General features: G+C 36.0%; 1 protein-coding gene across 1 annotated transcript in view; it reads left to right on the top strand.

Annotated features, from left to right (window-relative positions):
* ADAMTS2 (ADAM metallopeptidase with thrombospondin type 1 motif 2) overlaps positions 1-15,671 on the top strand; it is a 478,959-nt gene that overhangs the window by 312,407 nt on the left and 150,881 nt on the right. The window contains exon 4 of the mRNA XM_074212594.1: positions 1,257-1,459. Coding sequence (XP_074068695.1) covers positions 1,257-1,459 — 203 coding nt within the window. The remainder of the gene's footprint in view (positions 1-1,256; positions 1,460-15,671) is intronic.

The raw sequence follows: 15,671 nt of genomic DNA, 5'->3' as shown, positions 1-15,671 counted from the left end.
CCTTCCTTCCTTCCTCCCTTTCTCTATCCTTCCTTCCTTCCTTCTTCCCCTCCTTCCTTCTTGTTCCTCTACACCCATTTATATCACCTAATATTATAGTATGTGTTAATATTTCTAAGTGTTTCTTTTCAAATTCTTCAAAAAATTTCTCCACTTGACCATCCTTCATAAGAGATGTTGTCTAATAAGATACAGTTATCTCCATGGAACTTTACTTTGTTTGCTCATCATAAATACTGATAAGGTGAGATGCTCTAGGATCCCCATGAAAAAATATTTCTTCTTACCATTGTGTTGTTTCATGAAACAAAGACAATCTTCTTTTTTGACTCCTTTGAAAACTTGTATACTGTCCTTTCACTATCTTGATTTCTTTGATTTTCATTTCTAACAAAATATAACAATATGGTTATGATTTGATTCCTCTGTTGTCTGGACAGAGATTGCATAGTAAAAGACCCTAAAGTTAATTTAATGTTGGTTGACAGTCTAAGAATTTTATTATTTATTCTTTGAATCCTTACTCCCCTTTCTAACACTTCACCATGCTCACAGGGGAAGAATATTTTCTATTTTAAAATATTCCCTGGGTTCATCAGCAGCAGATATTACTAGTCACTTTTGACCAGTGTATGGATATTATCTCCATTTCTGACTGCACCTACCAGACTACAGTCCTACTTTGTACAGTCAGAAATAAGCAAGAGGGGTGGCTAGGTGGCGCAGTGGATAGAGCACCAGCCTTGGAGTCAGGAGTACCTGAGTTCAAATCCAGCCTCAGACACTTAATTACCTAGCTGTGTGGCCTTAGGCAAGCCACTTAACCCCATTGCCTTGCAAAAACCTAAATAAATAAATAAATAAATAAATAAAAAATGAGCAAGAAACTAAGTGAGGAATTTCGAAGTCGGCAATGTTAGCTATTAAAAAATAATCTCCTGGGGTGGCTAGGTGGTGCAGTGGATAAAGCACCAGCCCTGGAGTCAGGAGTACCTGGGTTCAAATCTGACACTTAATAATTACCTAGCTGTGTGGCCTTGGGCAAGCCACTTAACCTTAACCCCATTGCCTTGCAAAAACTAAAAAAAAAAAAAAAAGTCTCCTTTGGAGGATGCCAAAACCCACCAAGGAGTAGCCTTTAGTTTAGAAATCTTCTGCATTTCTTGACTGGATAATTTAGTTGAACTAGCCTATCAATATCCACTGTACCCCATAACATCGCTCCTGTTGATGATCTGTGTTTGTTTTAATTCCAGGGGCAGACCTGAGTGGCCTGGATAACCTCAGCAGTATGCTTGACCTTGTTGAAGACCGAATCAATGGCTCAAGAAGGAGGTCTCGAAGGCATGCTACTGATGATGACTACAACATTGAGGTTCTCCTGGGTGTTGATGACTCTGTGGTTCAGTTTCATGGGAAAGAACATGTCCAGAAATACCTTCTCACCCTCATGAACATTGTAAGTGACTTGAAAGGGGGAAAATGGAAACACCTTATCATTCCTATATTGGCTGCCACTGGGGCTTCCCCAGATTTCCAGTGTCCTTAAACTTCCCATTTCTTGCCTTGCCTTCTCATTTCTTCCTCCTCCTTTTCTTTTCTTTATCCCTTCTCCTTCTTCTCTCTCCTCCTTTCTTTTCCTTTCCTTAATTGTTACATACTATGTATAAGCCTCTGTGCTCAGTACTAAGTGGGGGAAATGCAGAGATGCTACAGTTCCTACTCTTAAGGACATTATAATCTAATAAAATAAAATAAGGAAAGTATACAATTAATTGTGATGAAGAAAAAAAAGTGTGAAATTAAGAGCACAGGAAAACTCCATGAAAATTGCTATAAACAATTTGAGAAGAGAGATCAATTTTATCTTGGGTAAAAACATATTAGGGAAGGTTTCATGGAGAAGGTAGCATTTAAGTTAATCTTCAAAGGGAGAAATCTATTTGTAGTATGGATCCCAGAGGCAGGATAGGGCAGTATAAGAAGAATGAACAGCAGCTAAGAAGAATGTGGTTATAGTGAAGGGGAGAAATGTGAGATAAGGTTAGACAATACTTAGAAGACAGCTTGTAGAAAACCATAAGAGTCCAACACAAGTTTCTAAACTTTCTTCACTAGACAGGGAGAAATAACTCAATATTTCAAAGTAGAGATAAAAAAAGCATGATCACGAGTACCTATGAAGATTCTGGAGTAATGGTTTTAACTTAGTATATAATAAGTCCTTAATAAATTCCTATGGACTTGACTTATTGACTTGTTGTGAAGAAGGAATAGAGGAGAAGAACTAGAAACAGGTAGAGTATATATGCTTCTTGCAACTGCATGTTCCAGGATAAAATTTGTCCTTTGCTAGCAGATAGTGCTGTGAAATATAACTTGCCTAAAACTATCCCCATTATTTGCATTTTTAATTCATTGCTTTTTTAAAATTCTAGAGGTGTTAATATTTATCCCAAGAATAACCCTGGGAAAAAAACTCATTATTATGGCATTAGGTACAAAATCCTTAACATTTCTTGGCAAAAGTTACAAAAGGTAAAAAATAACCCATAAACAAATCATGTTTTTACAGAGTTTCTTAACCAGAGGTTCACACACACACACACACACACACACACACACACACATGGACGCACGCACACACGCATATTTATGCATATATATGTATAAAAACCTACATCCATCTTGATAATTTTTTTAAATATAACTGATTTTCTATGAAATCATGTATTTTATGCTACATATACAATGTTTTTTAAAAATAAAACATTATTCTGAGTAGTCTATAGAATTTCCCCAAACTTCCAGAGGGACTGGAACAACAAAAAGGTTTAGAATAAACCAATTAAGTATTATAATCTACTTTAAAAAAGCTAATTAACTTGCAACATGACAACTGAAAGAACTATTATACATTACACTTCAATAAGCATCCCTGCCATTTTGAAAGAGAATCCTTTTCAAATAGAAGTCTCATTGTGATAAAATGAGCTAAAGGTTTGTAAAGCACCTTACAAGCCTTAAAGCATTATAAAAATGCTATTATTGACAGTTTTGGTATATATTAAATGATTAAATGGCTCCAATTCCACACAAAGACTTGGTTGTTCAGTTAACCTTTTCTTCTGAAGGCAGAAATTCATATATCAGTAGTACCATGAAGTGAGCCACAGCAGTTACATGAAAAATTGACCAGTAAAAAGGTCACACAGAGTAAAGGGTAAATGACAACAAAATGAAGAGGAAATGAGAGAATTTGAGACCATTTCTTTGATATGACTTTATAGATCTCTGGAAATTCTTGGTGTAAACAATGGAATTGAATGGAATCTTAAGACAAAGTCCCTTACTTGACAAATGAAGAGAAATCATCTCCTTCTTCTTATAATTAAACTTGTTAGGTTGTACATTAGGCTAAAAAGATTGCCAATTTATTTTTTTAAATGTCTATTTTATCTTGCCCGAATTTACCTAGAATTCTTCCAATGAACAACTCATTTGAATTAAGCCTTCTCTTCTTAAATTGCAAATACACCATATAGTCAGATCTAATATGTGTAAATCACTAGTACCTTAGTGTTATTAGTTCAGTCTCATTGCTAATATTAAATGAGATCAGCTATGCCAAGACAATGTGACCCTTGTCAGGGAGAAATCATAGAACTGAGTACTTGAAGGAATCTTAAATGTTAGTCAATATAATCTTTTAATTTTTTAAATAGAAAAATAGTATAATATAGGATACTGAACTTGAAGTTAGGAAACCCTGGATTCAAATCTCCCCTCAGACACTTAACTAGCTATAAGACTCTGGATAAGTCACCTCTGTCCAGTTCCTGTGCCTCACTTTCTTCAACTGTGAAATAAGGAAATTGGACTATATGGCCTTTAGGGTCCTTTCTAGGTCTAAATCTACATAGTTCCATGATCCTCTTTTTTCAACAGTCATCTAGCAATGTCACCCAATAAATAAAGCAAAGGTCACCCAATTATGAAATAGCAAAGTCAAGACCTAAATCCTGTTCCTTTGACTGCAAAAAGAAGTGATCTCAGTCTTATGCATTTAGGTAAAAACGGAAAAGGTTTCAGAGCTCATTAAATACAATTCCTTTATTTTACTTGTGAGGAAACTAAAACTGTGAGCAGGGCCACAGTCCAAGAGGTAACACAATGTCCTGGACATCCAAGGATACAGAGAGGGAACACTCAAAATGAGGAGGAGGAGGAGAAGAACGAAGAAAGGGAGAGGCAAATGAGACAAAATTAGAGGACTCCAAGAGGGAGAGAAGCAGAGGTGTACAAGAAAAGAGAAAGAGACTCATGCAAGTGTGTGTGTTGGGGTGGGGGGGGAGAAAGAGATAAGGGGAAGAATTCAGACAAGGGATATGGATGACAGAAAGTAAGAAACAGAGGGTCACCAAATTGAAAGGGGCAGTGAGAGCTAGAGGAGTAAAGAGATGAAGAAATCTGAAGGAAAGGAACACAGAAAATGAGAGGGAGGTTATAGAAAGTAGAAAGATGGGATAAAGAAAGTAAGGAAGTTGAGTGCCAATGACAAGATGGATAAACCTATTAGGTATCAACACAGCCTGTGCTGAGGCAGATGAAAAACCTGTCAGTTCAACCATAAATAATTTTATTTGGAAGAAACAAAAATCTCACATCTAAACAGTGACCTCAGTAGGACCTGTAAAATTTGACAGCAGTTGTGCCAGTATAGTTTGCTTGACAGCCCTGAGTGCTTAGTCAGTAATCTATGTATTTAGGGAACAGCTGCTTAACATCTGGAAAAATGGGGATATGGGAAAATGGGCTAATATGGTTGACAAGAGTACAAAACTATTCCAGTGATGGAAAAGGGGGGCTAAGGGGGCAGGAGAGATCACCAAGTTCCTGAACTAGAAGATCTGCTAATCCTCAACTCTTAATTCATTGAGGAAGCTAAATGCCATTCTCCTAAGTTATATGCCAAGTCTTTAATTAAGATACCTTTAGGTTGATGCTTGGTTTAAATCTTTAGCAATGACTGTTCCTCTAGAGAAGATGTCTTTCTTTCTATTTAAGATGTACCTGGTCAGGTTTTGTGCACTAAAGGAAAGGTTCTGTGAGTTTATGAGGTGTCTGAGTTGGAAGGTGACTCTCAAGCTGAATTCTAATTCTAAGGAACCTTTATGGTATATTTCAATGAACAGTCCTTAGCAGATCACTTCACCTCAATCAGCCTCAGTTCCCACCTCCCACCTTCTCAGTAGAATATAAGGTAATAAGATTACCTTAATCAAAGGATGGTTGTGAGGAAAATGCTTTATAAACCCTAATGGTCGGGCCAGCTAGGTGGCATAGTGGATAAAGCACAGGCCCTGGAGTCAGGAGTACCTGGGTTCAAATCCGGTCTCAGACACTTAATAATTACCTAGCTGTGTGGCCTTGGGCAAGCCACTTAACCCCATTGCCTTGCAAAAATCTAAAAAAACCCCTAATAGTCTATAAAAATATGAGCAATTGACATCCCATGGCGACTTGGTTTAAGTCTTTGGTAAGATTAGTTAAATCTAAGACTAGGATGTTGTAAAGGAGGACATACCTTGTTTTCAGAATTTGGTTTATCCTGCTTTTGTCTATGGATTTTTTTTCTTACATTGGTGAATGTACAGTCCTATTTGGATTTGGTTTCCACTTGGGGAATTAGCCTGGTGATGAGCTCAACTGTAGAAAATGAGAAAAGACCAGTGAGACAAGAATCAGGAGCCCTGGAGGACTTGAGGAACTGTATGACCCAAGACAAATATCACTTTCTTCCCTGACTTTTAGCTCTCTTTTTTGTGAAATTGTAATAATGGGTAGCACATTTTCCCATCTATTATCCAATTAGGTCCTCCCAACAGGCTAGTGAAATAAACTGAACAGACTTCTTAACCTCATTTTAGAGATGAGGGAAATGAGAATAAGAAAAAAAAAGAAAAATGGTTAGCCAATAAACAGAGATGAGAATAGAACCTGGGATTTCTGATTTCCTAGGACAGAGTTCTTTCCAACCATCACAGAATACTGAAACTCCTAAAAAGGGCTATGCTATTAGTGACTCCTTACCTTCTTCCTGAGAATTTTGTGAAGACAAATGAGATGATGCTTTCAGACTACTTTGAGGTTCTAGCAAAACCAACATATTGGGACTATTAGTTATGTCATGGAAACTTGTTAAATCATCATGAAGTTTAATGACAAAATACTTCAAATCTCAAAATTCATGCCTATTGATAGATAATATAGTTAGCATTTATCTAAAACTTTCTATTTGCCAGATGTTTTATAAATATTATCTTATTTGATCCTCACAACAATGAGTGGTAGGTGCTATTATTATCATCATTTTTCAATTTGTGAAATTGAAGCTAACATAGGTTAATTGTCTTGCCCCAAACCATACATTTTATAAGTGTCTGAAGTGGCATTTGAACTCAAGCCTTTCTGCTCCAGACCCAGCATTCTAGCCATTATGTCACCTGGATTTCTCAATTGAAAGATAAATGCCTTTAAGGTTGGTTTGAAGGCTCAGATTAACTACTTGGGGGTTATAGGGGAAATAAAGATTAGAGAAAGGATGCACACCACTTATTTCAAAGGCAGTATCAAATCAGAAATGAGCCATGTATTTTTACCCCCAAAGACTTCATCATGAGATCAGAGATGTAGAACAAGAATTCAACCTCTATGATTTTTCTTTCCCCCCCCCCCAAGGATTTTCTTAAATTTATTTATTATTTTATTTTTTCCAATTGCAATGTAAAAACTATTTTTAACATTTGGATTTTTTTAAATTTTGAGTTCCAAAGTCTCTCCCTTCCTCCTGTCAGTAAGAAGGCAAGCAATTTGATTGTTCAGTCATAGAAAACATATTTCCATATTAGTCATTTTGTAAAAGAAAACATAGACAAAAAAGAAAGTAAAAAAGTATGCTTTGATCTACAATGAGACTCCATCAGTTCTTTCTATGAAGATGGATTTGTCATCATAAGTCCTTTGGAACTGTCTTGATTTAGTATATTGCTGAGAATAGATAAGTCATTCATAGCTGATCATTGTACAGTGATGCTGTTATTGTGTACAATATTTTCCTGGTTCTGTTCATTTTACTTTGCATCAGTTTATGTAAGTCTTTCCAGATTTTTCTGGGAGAATCCCACTTGTTATTTCTTACAGTCTAACACTGTTCCATCACACTCATATACTGCAACTTAATCAGCCATTCCTAAATTGATGGGTAGCCCTACAATTTCCAATTCTTTGCCATCATGAAAAGAGCTGATATAAATATGTTTATACATATGGATTCTTTTCTTTTAATCTCTTTGGGTTCATGCCTAGTGGTGGTATGTAGTTTTATAGACCTTTTGACATCTGAACTGATTTTTTCTTAAGGTCCCACAAGGACTAATAATGGAATTGGGATTGGGAATTGGGATCCAAATCTAGGGCTATTTCATTCCCACCATAGTTACATGGATTGGAATATGTAGCTTCCCCTCTTAGCCTTAATTTTCCTTTTTTTAAAACAAGGGACTTGTACTAGAGGACCTCAGAGGTCTTTTTCATTTCTAACATTCTATGTTCCTTCCAGGTCTAATATTCTTGATTCTATTTTCTGAGACCCCTTCCAACTCTACTCTCTCAGCTCCAAGGACCCTTATAGCACTGACATTCTAGGTTCCTACCTTCCTTTCCTCTTCAGCTCTCTTTATCTTGTGTTCCAAAAGCCATTGCAAGTATAACATCTTAGATTTCCCCTGCAGTTCTTTCTAGTTGACTTTCTGTGTTTTTTGCTATAAAATTCCTTATGCTTCTTAACATTTTGTCTTAGATGTTACCAGATTCCCTTAGCATCAACATTTTGTGTTCTATATTTTAACCTTCTAACTAATTCTATAATTCTATGACTGTTGCCCATATGTTTGTGTCATCTACAAAGCTTTGGCTATGGATGGACAGTGAATTTAACTGATCATTTATTCATTCACTCAGTGTTTCATTCAGCAAATGTTGCTAATGCTCACCCAGGCAAGGCACTCTTCTCAGCTGTATTTTGTTTTCATACACAGAAAGTCTGGTGGGCAGGCATGTTTGGCTTCTCATTTGCCCACTTGTGTATGAATTTTCCTTCTGAGTTCCTGACCCAGATACTTTTCTCCACTGGGAAGTTAGCCTGACAGCAGTGTGATGAACAGATGTGGAAATACACATTATTTGAATCTATTTTGGAAAAATTAGATTGAACTGCCAGGTAACTCTTAGTATCCCTACATTCAGAACAAGTTTACAGAGTTCACTGTTTACTACCATATACATGATAAACATGCCACAGAAGCCAAGCAGCTTGGGAAATAAAAATATCTTTATTCTTCAGAGGGAAAAAAATCTTCAAATTGATTTCTAGTCAGTGTCCTCTCATGGACCAGGCATATCACTGAGAGGCAGAATGTCCACATTTGGCTCTTGATGTTGTTAATTGCTCCTGGACAGTCTTGTCTCCACAATAGAATGGGGCTTAAGAGGTCTGTCCTTTCCCTCCCTTCCTCCCTCCAAGAGCCACTGTAAGATTGATAGAAATTTTGTACATCAGATATCCCCCCAAATAGTAATAGTTGGCCTTCAATTCAAAGAAGACCATACCAACCAAATAAATGGTGGCATGATTTGCACATTGTTTATTATAGAGAGGTATGTTATGCAAAGGCATCCTTCTCACTTGCCTTTTCCAGAACCATTCCACCCCATGGTCTGATTTGATAGGAAACAGGACTATTGGTCACAGACTGAATGTTGGATTTCTTGGCCTTTGAATTGATTTTTCTTCTTCCTTTATAAGCAAGGCACCTCAGAGTGTTATCAATGCCAGGCAAGCATCAGCAAGTGATATCAGGCAAAGGAGCCTGACAGCCTGGTATATCCCAGTGGGGAATGAGGTGATTTAGTTAAGTTCACCAATACCACAAGCCTTCAATTCATGTCTAGATGAGGTGACTAGTAGAGGGTAATTTCTATTCAGTTATGGACTAGAGTCAGTGATCTCTGGAACCCTTTCAACTTAAAGATTCTCTAAAAGGCTACCCCAGCTGATGTATCTTTTCCAGGATGTTACTGTTGAACTTTGGGCAGAAACTAGTCCACTCTGGATTAAACTCCACTTTCCTATACTTAGCAAAGCTAAATTATATCCATATATAGTTTAGTGGACTCTGTCAAACCTGAGACACTGAGGGGGGCTTCCTTCCTCCACATTCTGAAGGTATGAGTTTAGACACATGAGAGTGTCACAAACAAGAGTGTGCTTAAGTAGAATCCCCAACAATCTGCTGTTTCATCACAAGCAGTCCTACTGAATCAGATTTCTGAAAGCAAAGAATTCAGTTCATTAGATTTTGATGTTCTCTATCTAAAACTAATCTCTGAAGATTAATTAATTGCTGATATGAACAGATATGGCAGAGTAGAAAGTGTACAGAATTTAAAGGCAAAAGAACAAGTTTCAAATCCCAGCTCTGCTATTTATTATTCCTCTGACCTTAGGGAAAGCACATTATTTTTCTAGGCCTCAGTCTTCCATCTATAAAATAAAAGAGTTAGATTGCCTGGTTGGTAAGAATCATTCTAATTCTAAACACAAGATTAGTGGAGAGGTGCTGAAAAAGAACTGAATTGGTACAATGATTTGCTTTTGAGTTTGACATCCTTTTGCCATGTGTCTACAAATTAGACAGCTGCCAACAAATTGATTGTTATAGATAAATTAGAGATAAGCAACAAGATGCTATTTCTGGAAATGTATAACTTCTCATAAAGAGCATCATGATTGGTAAATAAATATTAATTACCTGCATTTTTACTATAAGAAAATATACCATTTGGAGCAAAAGTAAAAGAAATACAAAACTTGGGAATGAAATTAATACCTTCTATTTACTACTCCAGTTATTGTATTTCTATTTCATTAAGTTATCTTTCAAGCCTTAGTGCATCTTACCTCCTCTTCTCCCCTCCCCCCTCCTGCTGAGTCAGAAATACTCAAAAATGTTTCCTATTCTAGGATTTCAAGACTCAAAAACCCCCTAAAACTGTTTATATCCTTTGTAAAAAAAGTGAGGTGATATTATTATACGCATTTAATAACAAAAGCAAGTCAATAAATATGACATGCTAAGTTCTGAGAAATACACTGATTAATAGTACACAACTCTTGCTTTCTTTGACATCATATGGATACCTGTAATACAAATTAGAATATGTTAAGTACCTAGGAAAAGTACAAGATCCAATTAAAGTTGTAAAGGAGAAATGATATAGTATAGTAGAAAGAATACTGGATTTAGAGTCAGAAGACCTAAAATTTAAATCCCAATTCTGCAAATGATAAGCTTAGGTATCTTGGGAAATGCACTTAACCTCTGTGTACCTTGATTTTCTCATCTGTAAAAATAGGTTTAACAATAACCACCTACTTCATGATATTTTATAGGGAATAAAAGAGACAATGCAACTAAACTTCGAAAACTAAAACTATAAAAAATTGTTCAATGTATCTGCTATTCTTTTTTTTTCTTGTTCTTTCTCATGTTTCTTTTTAGAGTTCAGAAAATGCCCCATTCTGTTATCTTTCTTTCATGTTTAATGGTTGGCAGACTATTGTGAAGGAAGGTAAAATGATTTGGTTTTTATAATTGAATAAAAGTGTTTATCTTTTAGCTAGCTATGTATTTAATATTTATAACCTCTTAGTAACATACTTGATCCACGAGGGGGCACTTCTTTATGTTCACCTAAAGTTTTTTTTAGATATTTTGAGATTACTTAAACTGTACTCAGTTCAGTGAAATGATATCTACTCCATATTCCCACATTTTGATTTCTCTTCCTAGGTCTCTATGTTTTGAGAGCCTTTCATTCCAAAAAAATTTGAATGCTACTAGTGTTTATCATGACAACATCTATTAAAAATGTTCTTGAATTTTTGTAGGTCAGGATTATGTTTGGATGATTTAGGGTGACACTTTGGTCTATGATAATGTTCTGGTTCTACTATGAATTATTTGTTGAATTCTTAAGGATGCATGATGTTTTGTTCATGAAAAATGAAAAAAAATGCAGAAAGGAAGAAAGAAAGACTCAAAAACTGGGAATAGGAAATAGATATCATCTCTCTGTCCTATCTGCTGTTGGATCTATCTCAAAGACATTTTGAGTGAATCTAAAGAAGGAAACAATTATATAGCCCCTACTATGTATAAGGCTCTCTTAAGCACTTTAAAATTATCTCATTTGATCTTCACTACAATTCTGGGAGGTAAGTTTATTATTATCCCTATTTTACAGATGAAGAAACTGAGGCAAATACAGGTTAAAAGACTTGCCAAGGATCACACAGCTTGCAAGTTTCTGAGGTTAGGTTTGAATTTGGGTCTTCCTGACTCCAGGCCAAGCACTCTGACCACGGTGCCACATTAAGAACTAGGACAGGCTTAATTATGTTTAATATGCTTATTAAATAAATTTTGGGGAAAAAACCCTCAGACTTTTTTTTTAAATCTAGAAATCAATCTGGACCAACTAAAGAGTTTACAAACAATCTTAATAAACCTTGTTCCAATTTCTTGAAAAAGGAAAGCCTCCAGGAATATTAGAGAGGAAGCATAGGGTTGTAGAAACAACATTGGACTCAGATTCAGAAGATTTGGCTTGTATCTCTGCTCTGCTTCTCATTAGTTTTGTGACTTTGGTCATTTCATTTCTCTGAACTTTGCTTTCCTCATTTGTAAAGTCAACACCAAGAACAAGTATTATTAAGAGCTTACTATGTGCCAATTCTGTGCTAACTGCACTCCTACCACCACCAATAAAAGTCCCTATATCTCCAAAAGTTCAGTCTAATTGAGGAGACAACATGTATTGAGGAGACAACTGTACATAAAAAATGATATAAACAGGGTAAACTAAGGCTGAAAAACAGATGTGACATATAGTGTCAGGAGGCCTAACCTTGTTAGATTAAAAACCTGGATTTAAATTCTTACTCTGATATATGGTAACTGGGTGCCAAGGGCGAAGCCATGTGACTTCTTGGTGCCTCTTCACAACTTCATTACAGGAGAGTTTTTCATCTCTTGGTGGAGAGCATATTCATTCCAAGAGTTCCATACCCTTATGAAATTATAGGCCTGATTCTCTCCAGAGAGTCAGAGAGAAGAAGGAAATAGAAGGAGAGGAAGAGGAAGAGGGAGAAAAAAAAAGAAAGAAAAAAGAGCAAGGAAGAAAGAAAGGAAGAGAAAGGAAAGAAAGAAGCATAGAAAGAAGGAAGGAAGGAAGGGAGGGAGGGAGGGAAAAATAATACTCGTAGAACTTTCACTACTTAATTGACAAAGTTTTTGAGAGGATCATAGTTCATGGGGGTTTAGCTTTTAGAGCTAAGAGAAACCTTAGAGTCTTAAATTTATAAGGGAAATTGCAGTTCAGAAAGTGGTAAATGAGATCATCTTTGTAAAGAGATTTGTAAACTGTTAATTAGTTTATAAATGAGATCTTATTAATAGTAATTGTTAATAATAACAATTGTAATCATGATCATTGGCTAATAAACATTAATAGTAATATTTGAGTTGTGTGATACTTCATGCTGAGTGATCCTGGGAGACTCAGACATCTTGAGAACTGGCCAGAGTGGAGCAATTCAATCTCTGGAGAATGGGTAAATACTACTTAGTTTGCAATATGAGAAAGCAATTAGTTACACAAGCAAGAGACTAACAAATGATTAATTCAGAGGTTGGAGAACTCCTAAACACCTAAAGTTTTGAGAACTCTTTGATCCATGTAATAAATAGAAGGGAAATGGTGTCAGCCCTAACACTCATCCTTGGGACAACCACATGATCTGGGGGAAAATGAAAGCTGCAGTCCAAAGTGGAATTCATTAATTTCAGATTATTTTCTTAGGTCATAATTATGCCTTGACCATGTAAAGATGAAGTTGTTTCAAAATAATTTCTTTCTCTTAGGGCTCTTGAGTTTAATCCCTGGAAAGTTCAATACAAATCAATTGTATTCAAATCAATTCAATTTAATTCAATAAACATTTGCTAAATACTTGCTGCTGTCCAGATACTACAGAGGAGCTGGGAATATATTGGAGTCATCTCTAATGCCAGAATTCTCTTAGGTTCAATTTTGGAATGAAATGAGCATTTATAAGTCATTGAATAGTTAAAAAGAGGTTTATTCTGCCCTAAAACACATCAAAGATATGCATCACTGGTATAGTAGTAATATGCAACACTGGTTTAGTAAATACTTAGTTTCTTTGGAAGAGGGTTGGGGTTGGAGAAATGACCAGTTGTCTTCATATGAAAATACATCTGGTCATTAAGTTAGCAGGCTACAGCAACTCACTATAGAAACCTCTGTAACAAATTTGTATAGTCAAAACAAAAACAGGGCTTATGTTTTAATGAAGTTAGATTAACATGTAAAGAAGATCTAGAAAGCAGAAAGGAAGGCTAGTTATGAAGAAGAAGTCTGAATCTGGGCAAGTCAAGACAAAAAACTCACCCTTCAGAGTCCATTTGGTTCTAGGATAGAGTCCTAGGTTCCATTGTAGGGCCTGGGGTGGGGGGTAGGGAGAGAGACCTGGAAGACCAAAGGACAGAGTTCTGGTGAAGGGAGATGAGGATGAGGATGATGGACAAAGATGAGACAGACTAGTGAACATATCATTAGGAATGGAGTATTTTAAGGATCAAATGAGTTAATATATGTAAATGCTATATACATGTTAACTGTGTGGAATAGGCTAGTTTCTGTCCTCATCTCACTAGATAGTCATCTACTACTACTACTACTACTACTACGACGACGACGACGACGACGACGACGACGACTACTACTTGTAGGGTTCTATCCATTGCTCATGTACAATCTCACACCTCCTTCTTCTTTATCCTTGATCCTCTCTAAGAGGAAACATTTTTACCTTTTTCGTTGTTATTATCTCTGAAATAGACATAGAACCATAGATGAACACTGGAACAGATTTCAAAGACCTTCTCATTTTACAGATATGTGTGTGATTTGCCCAAGGTCACATGGATAGTGAGTCAGAATCAAGATTTGAACTCAAAAAGGGCAGCTAGGTAGCAAAGTGGACAGAGTGCTGGGCTTGGAGTCAGGAAAACTCACATTTTTTCAAATGGCCCTCAGACACAAGCTGTTTGATTGAAAGCATGTCACTTAACTTTCTTTGGCTTAATTTCCTCATCTGTAAAAGTGAGCTGGAAAAGGAAATGGCAAACCACTTCAGTATCTTTGCCAATAAAACCCCAAATGGGTTCCCAAAGAGTTGGACACCACTGATTTGATTGAACAACAACCACCTCTGACTATAGCACTGGTGCCTGCAATTGACTAAGCCCCCACTCAAAGTCCTCATGAGGAAAGCAGGCTTTAGCTAGAGCTACAATGCTAAATAATTACCTTTGTGAGTTGTTCTACAGAGAGCAAGATGAAAGTACAAGAATCTTAGAGTGCAGTAAAGAGAACTCCTAGAGATTGAAATTTGGGATTGATGAAGATTAGAGGACCAAAGAAACTCAAAATTTGCTTGTAATATCCATTAAGAGGTTCTGGATGTGAGAGGCAACAAAAATGTATTGAGGAAAATGCTGAAATGAAATTAGCAGAGATCTGAGTTCAAATCCTAATCTTTAGAAATACTAGAGGTAAAATGGAAATAACAATACCACTAATACTTTTTCTCAGAGACTTGTTGAAACTGAATTAAAACAATGTACTTGAAGTGCTTTGCAGACCATAAAGTAAAATATGAATATCTATTATTATTATTATTATTATTATTATTATTATTATTATTATTATTAAAGGTCATATTTGAAAATGTCAGAAAGGAAATTTAATATAGCTTTCCATTTTACAGATGAGGATAATGGGCCCCCAAAAGGAGACATGATTATACAAGGAACTTTTTCTTGCTCCCATATGGTCAAGAAGATGTTCACTTGATTAGCACAGGATGGTGAAGGATGAGGAATTGTGTGTAACCATCAAGGCCAAAGCTGGAGGATCAGTCCCTGCAGGACAGAAAACTTATCATTTATACCAAAAGGAACTTCATCCTTAACTGGAAAGAATCTAGTTCCAGAAAGAATCTAGTTCCTTTGAATGTTTGTTTAACTAGCTTTGGTTTCATGGTCAATAAAAAATATTTATATTTCCTGAGGGTGGTTGGATTTTACATATTTTTGAAATTTTATTTCAAGGAGCTGAAGAGCTCAGTTCAGTTAGACTTTTATATATTAGTATCAGAAATCAAGAAGGGAATTGTACATATTAAGCTTTGGTGTTTTACTTAGAGGCAGTTTACTAGTAAACTAGATAGATCACTGGGCCTGAAGTCATGAAGACTTGAGTTCAAATCTATCCTCAGATGCTTTCTAGTTATATGACTCTGGACAAATCACTTCATCGTTGCCTGTTTCCATTTCCTCCTCTGTCAAATAGAGATAGTCATAGCACCTACTTTCTAAGATTATTGTAAGATTCAAATGAGATATTTAAAGCATTAAGGTTTTTATATAAATACTAGCTACTGGTAGTAAAATAGGATAACA

Source organism: Macrotis lagotis, chromosome 1 (assembly GCF_037893015.1).
Source record: "Macrotis lagotis isolate mMagLag1 chromosome 1, bilby.v1.9.chrom.fasta, whole genome shotgun sequence".
Classification (NCBI taxonomy): Eukaryota; Metazoa; Chordata; class Mammalia; order Peramelemorphia; family Peramelidae; genus Macrotis; species Macrotis lagotis.
Note: the sequence above shows the minus strand (reverse complement) of the source record. Positions and strands in the feature narration are given on the sequence as shown.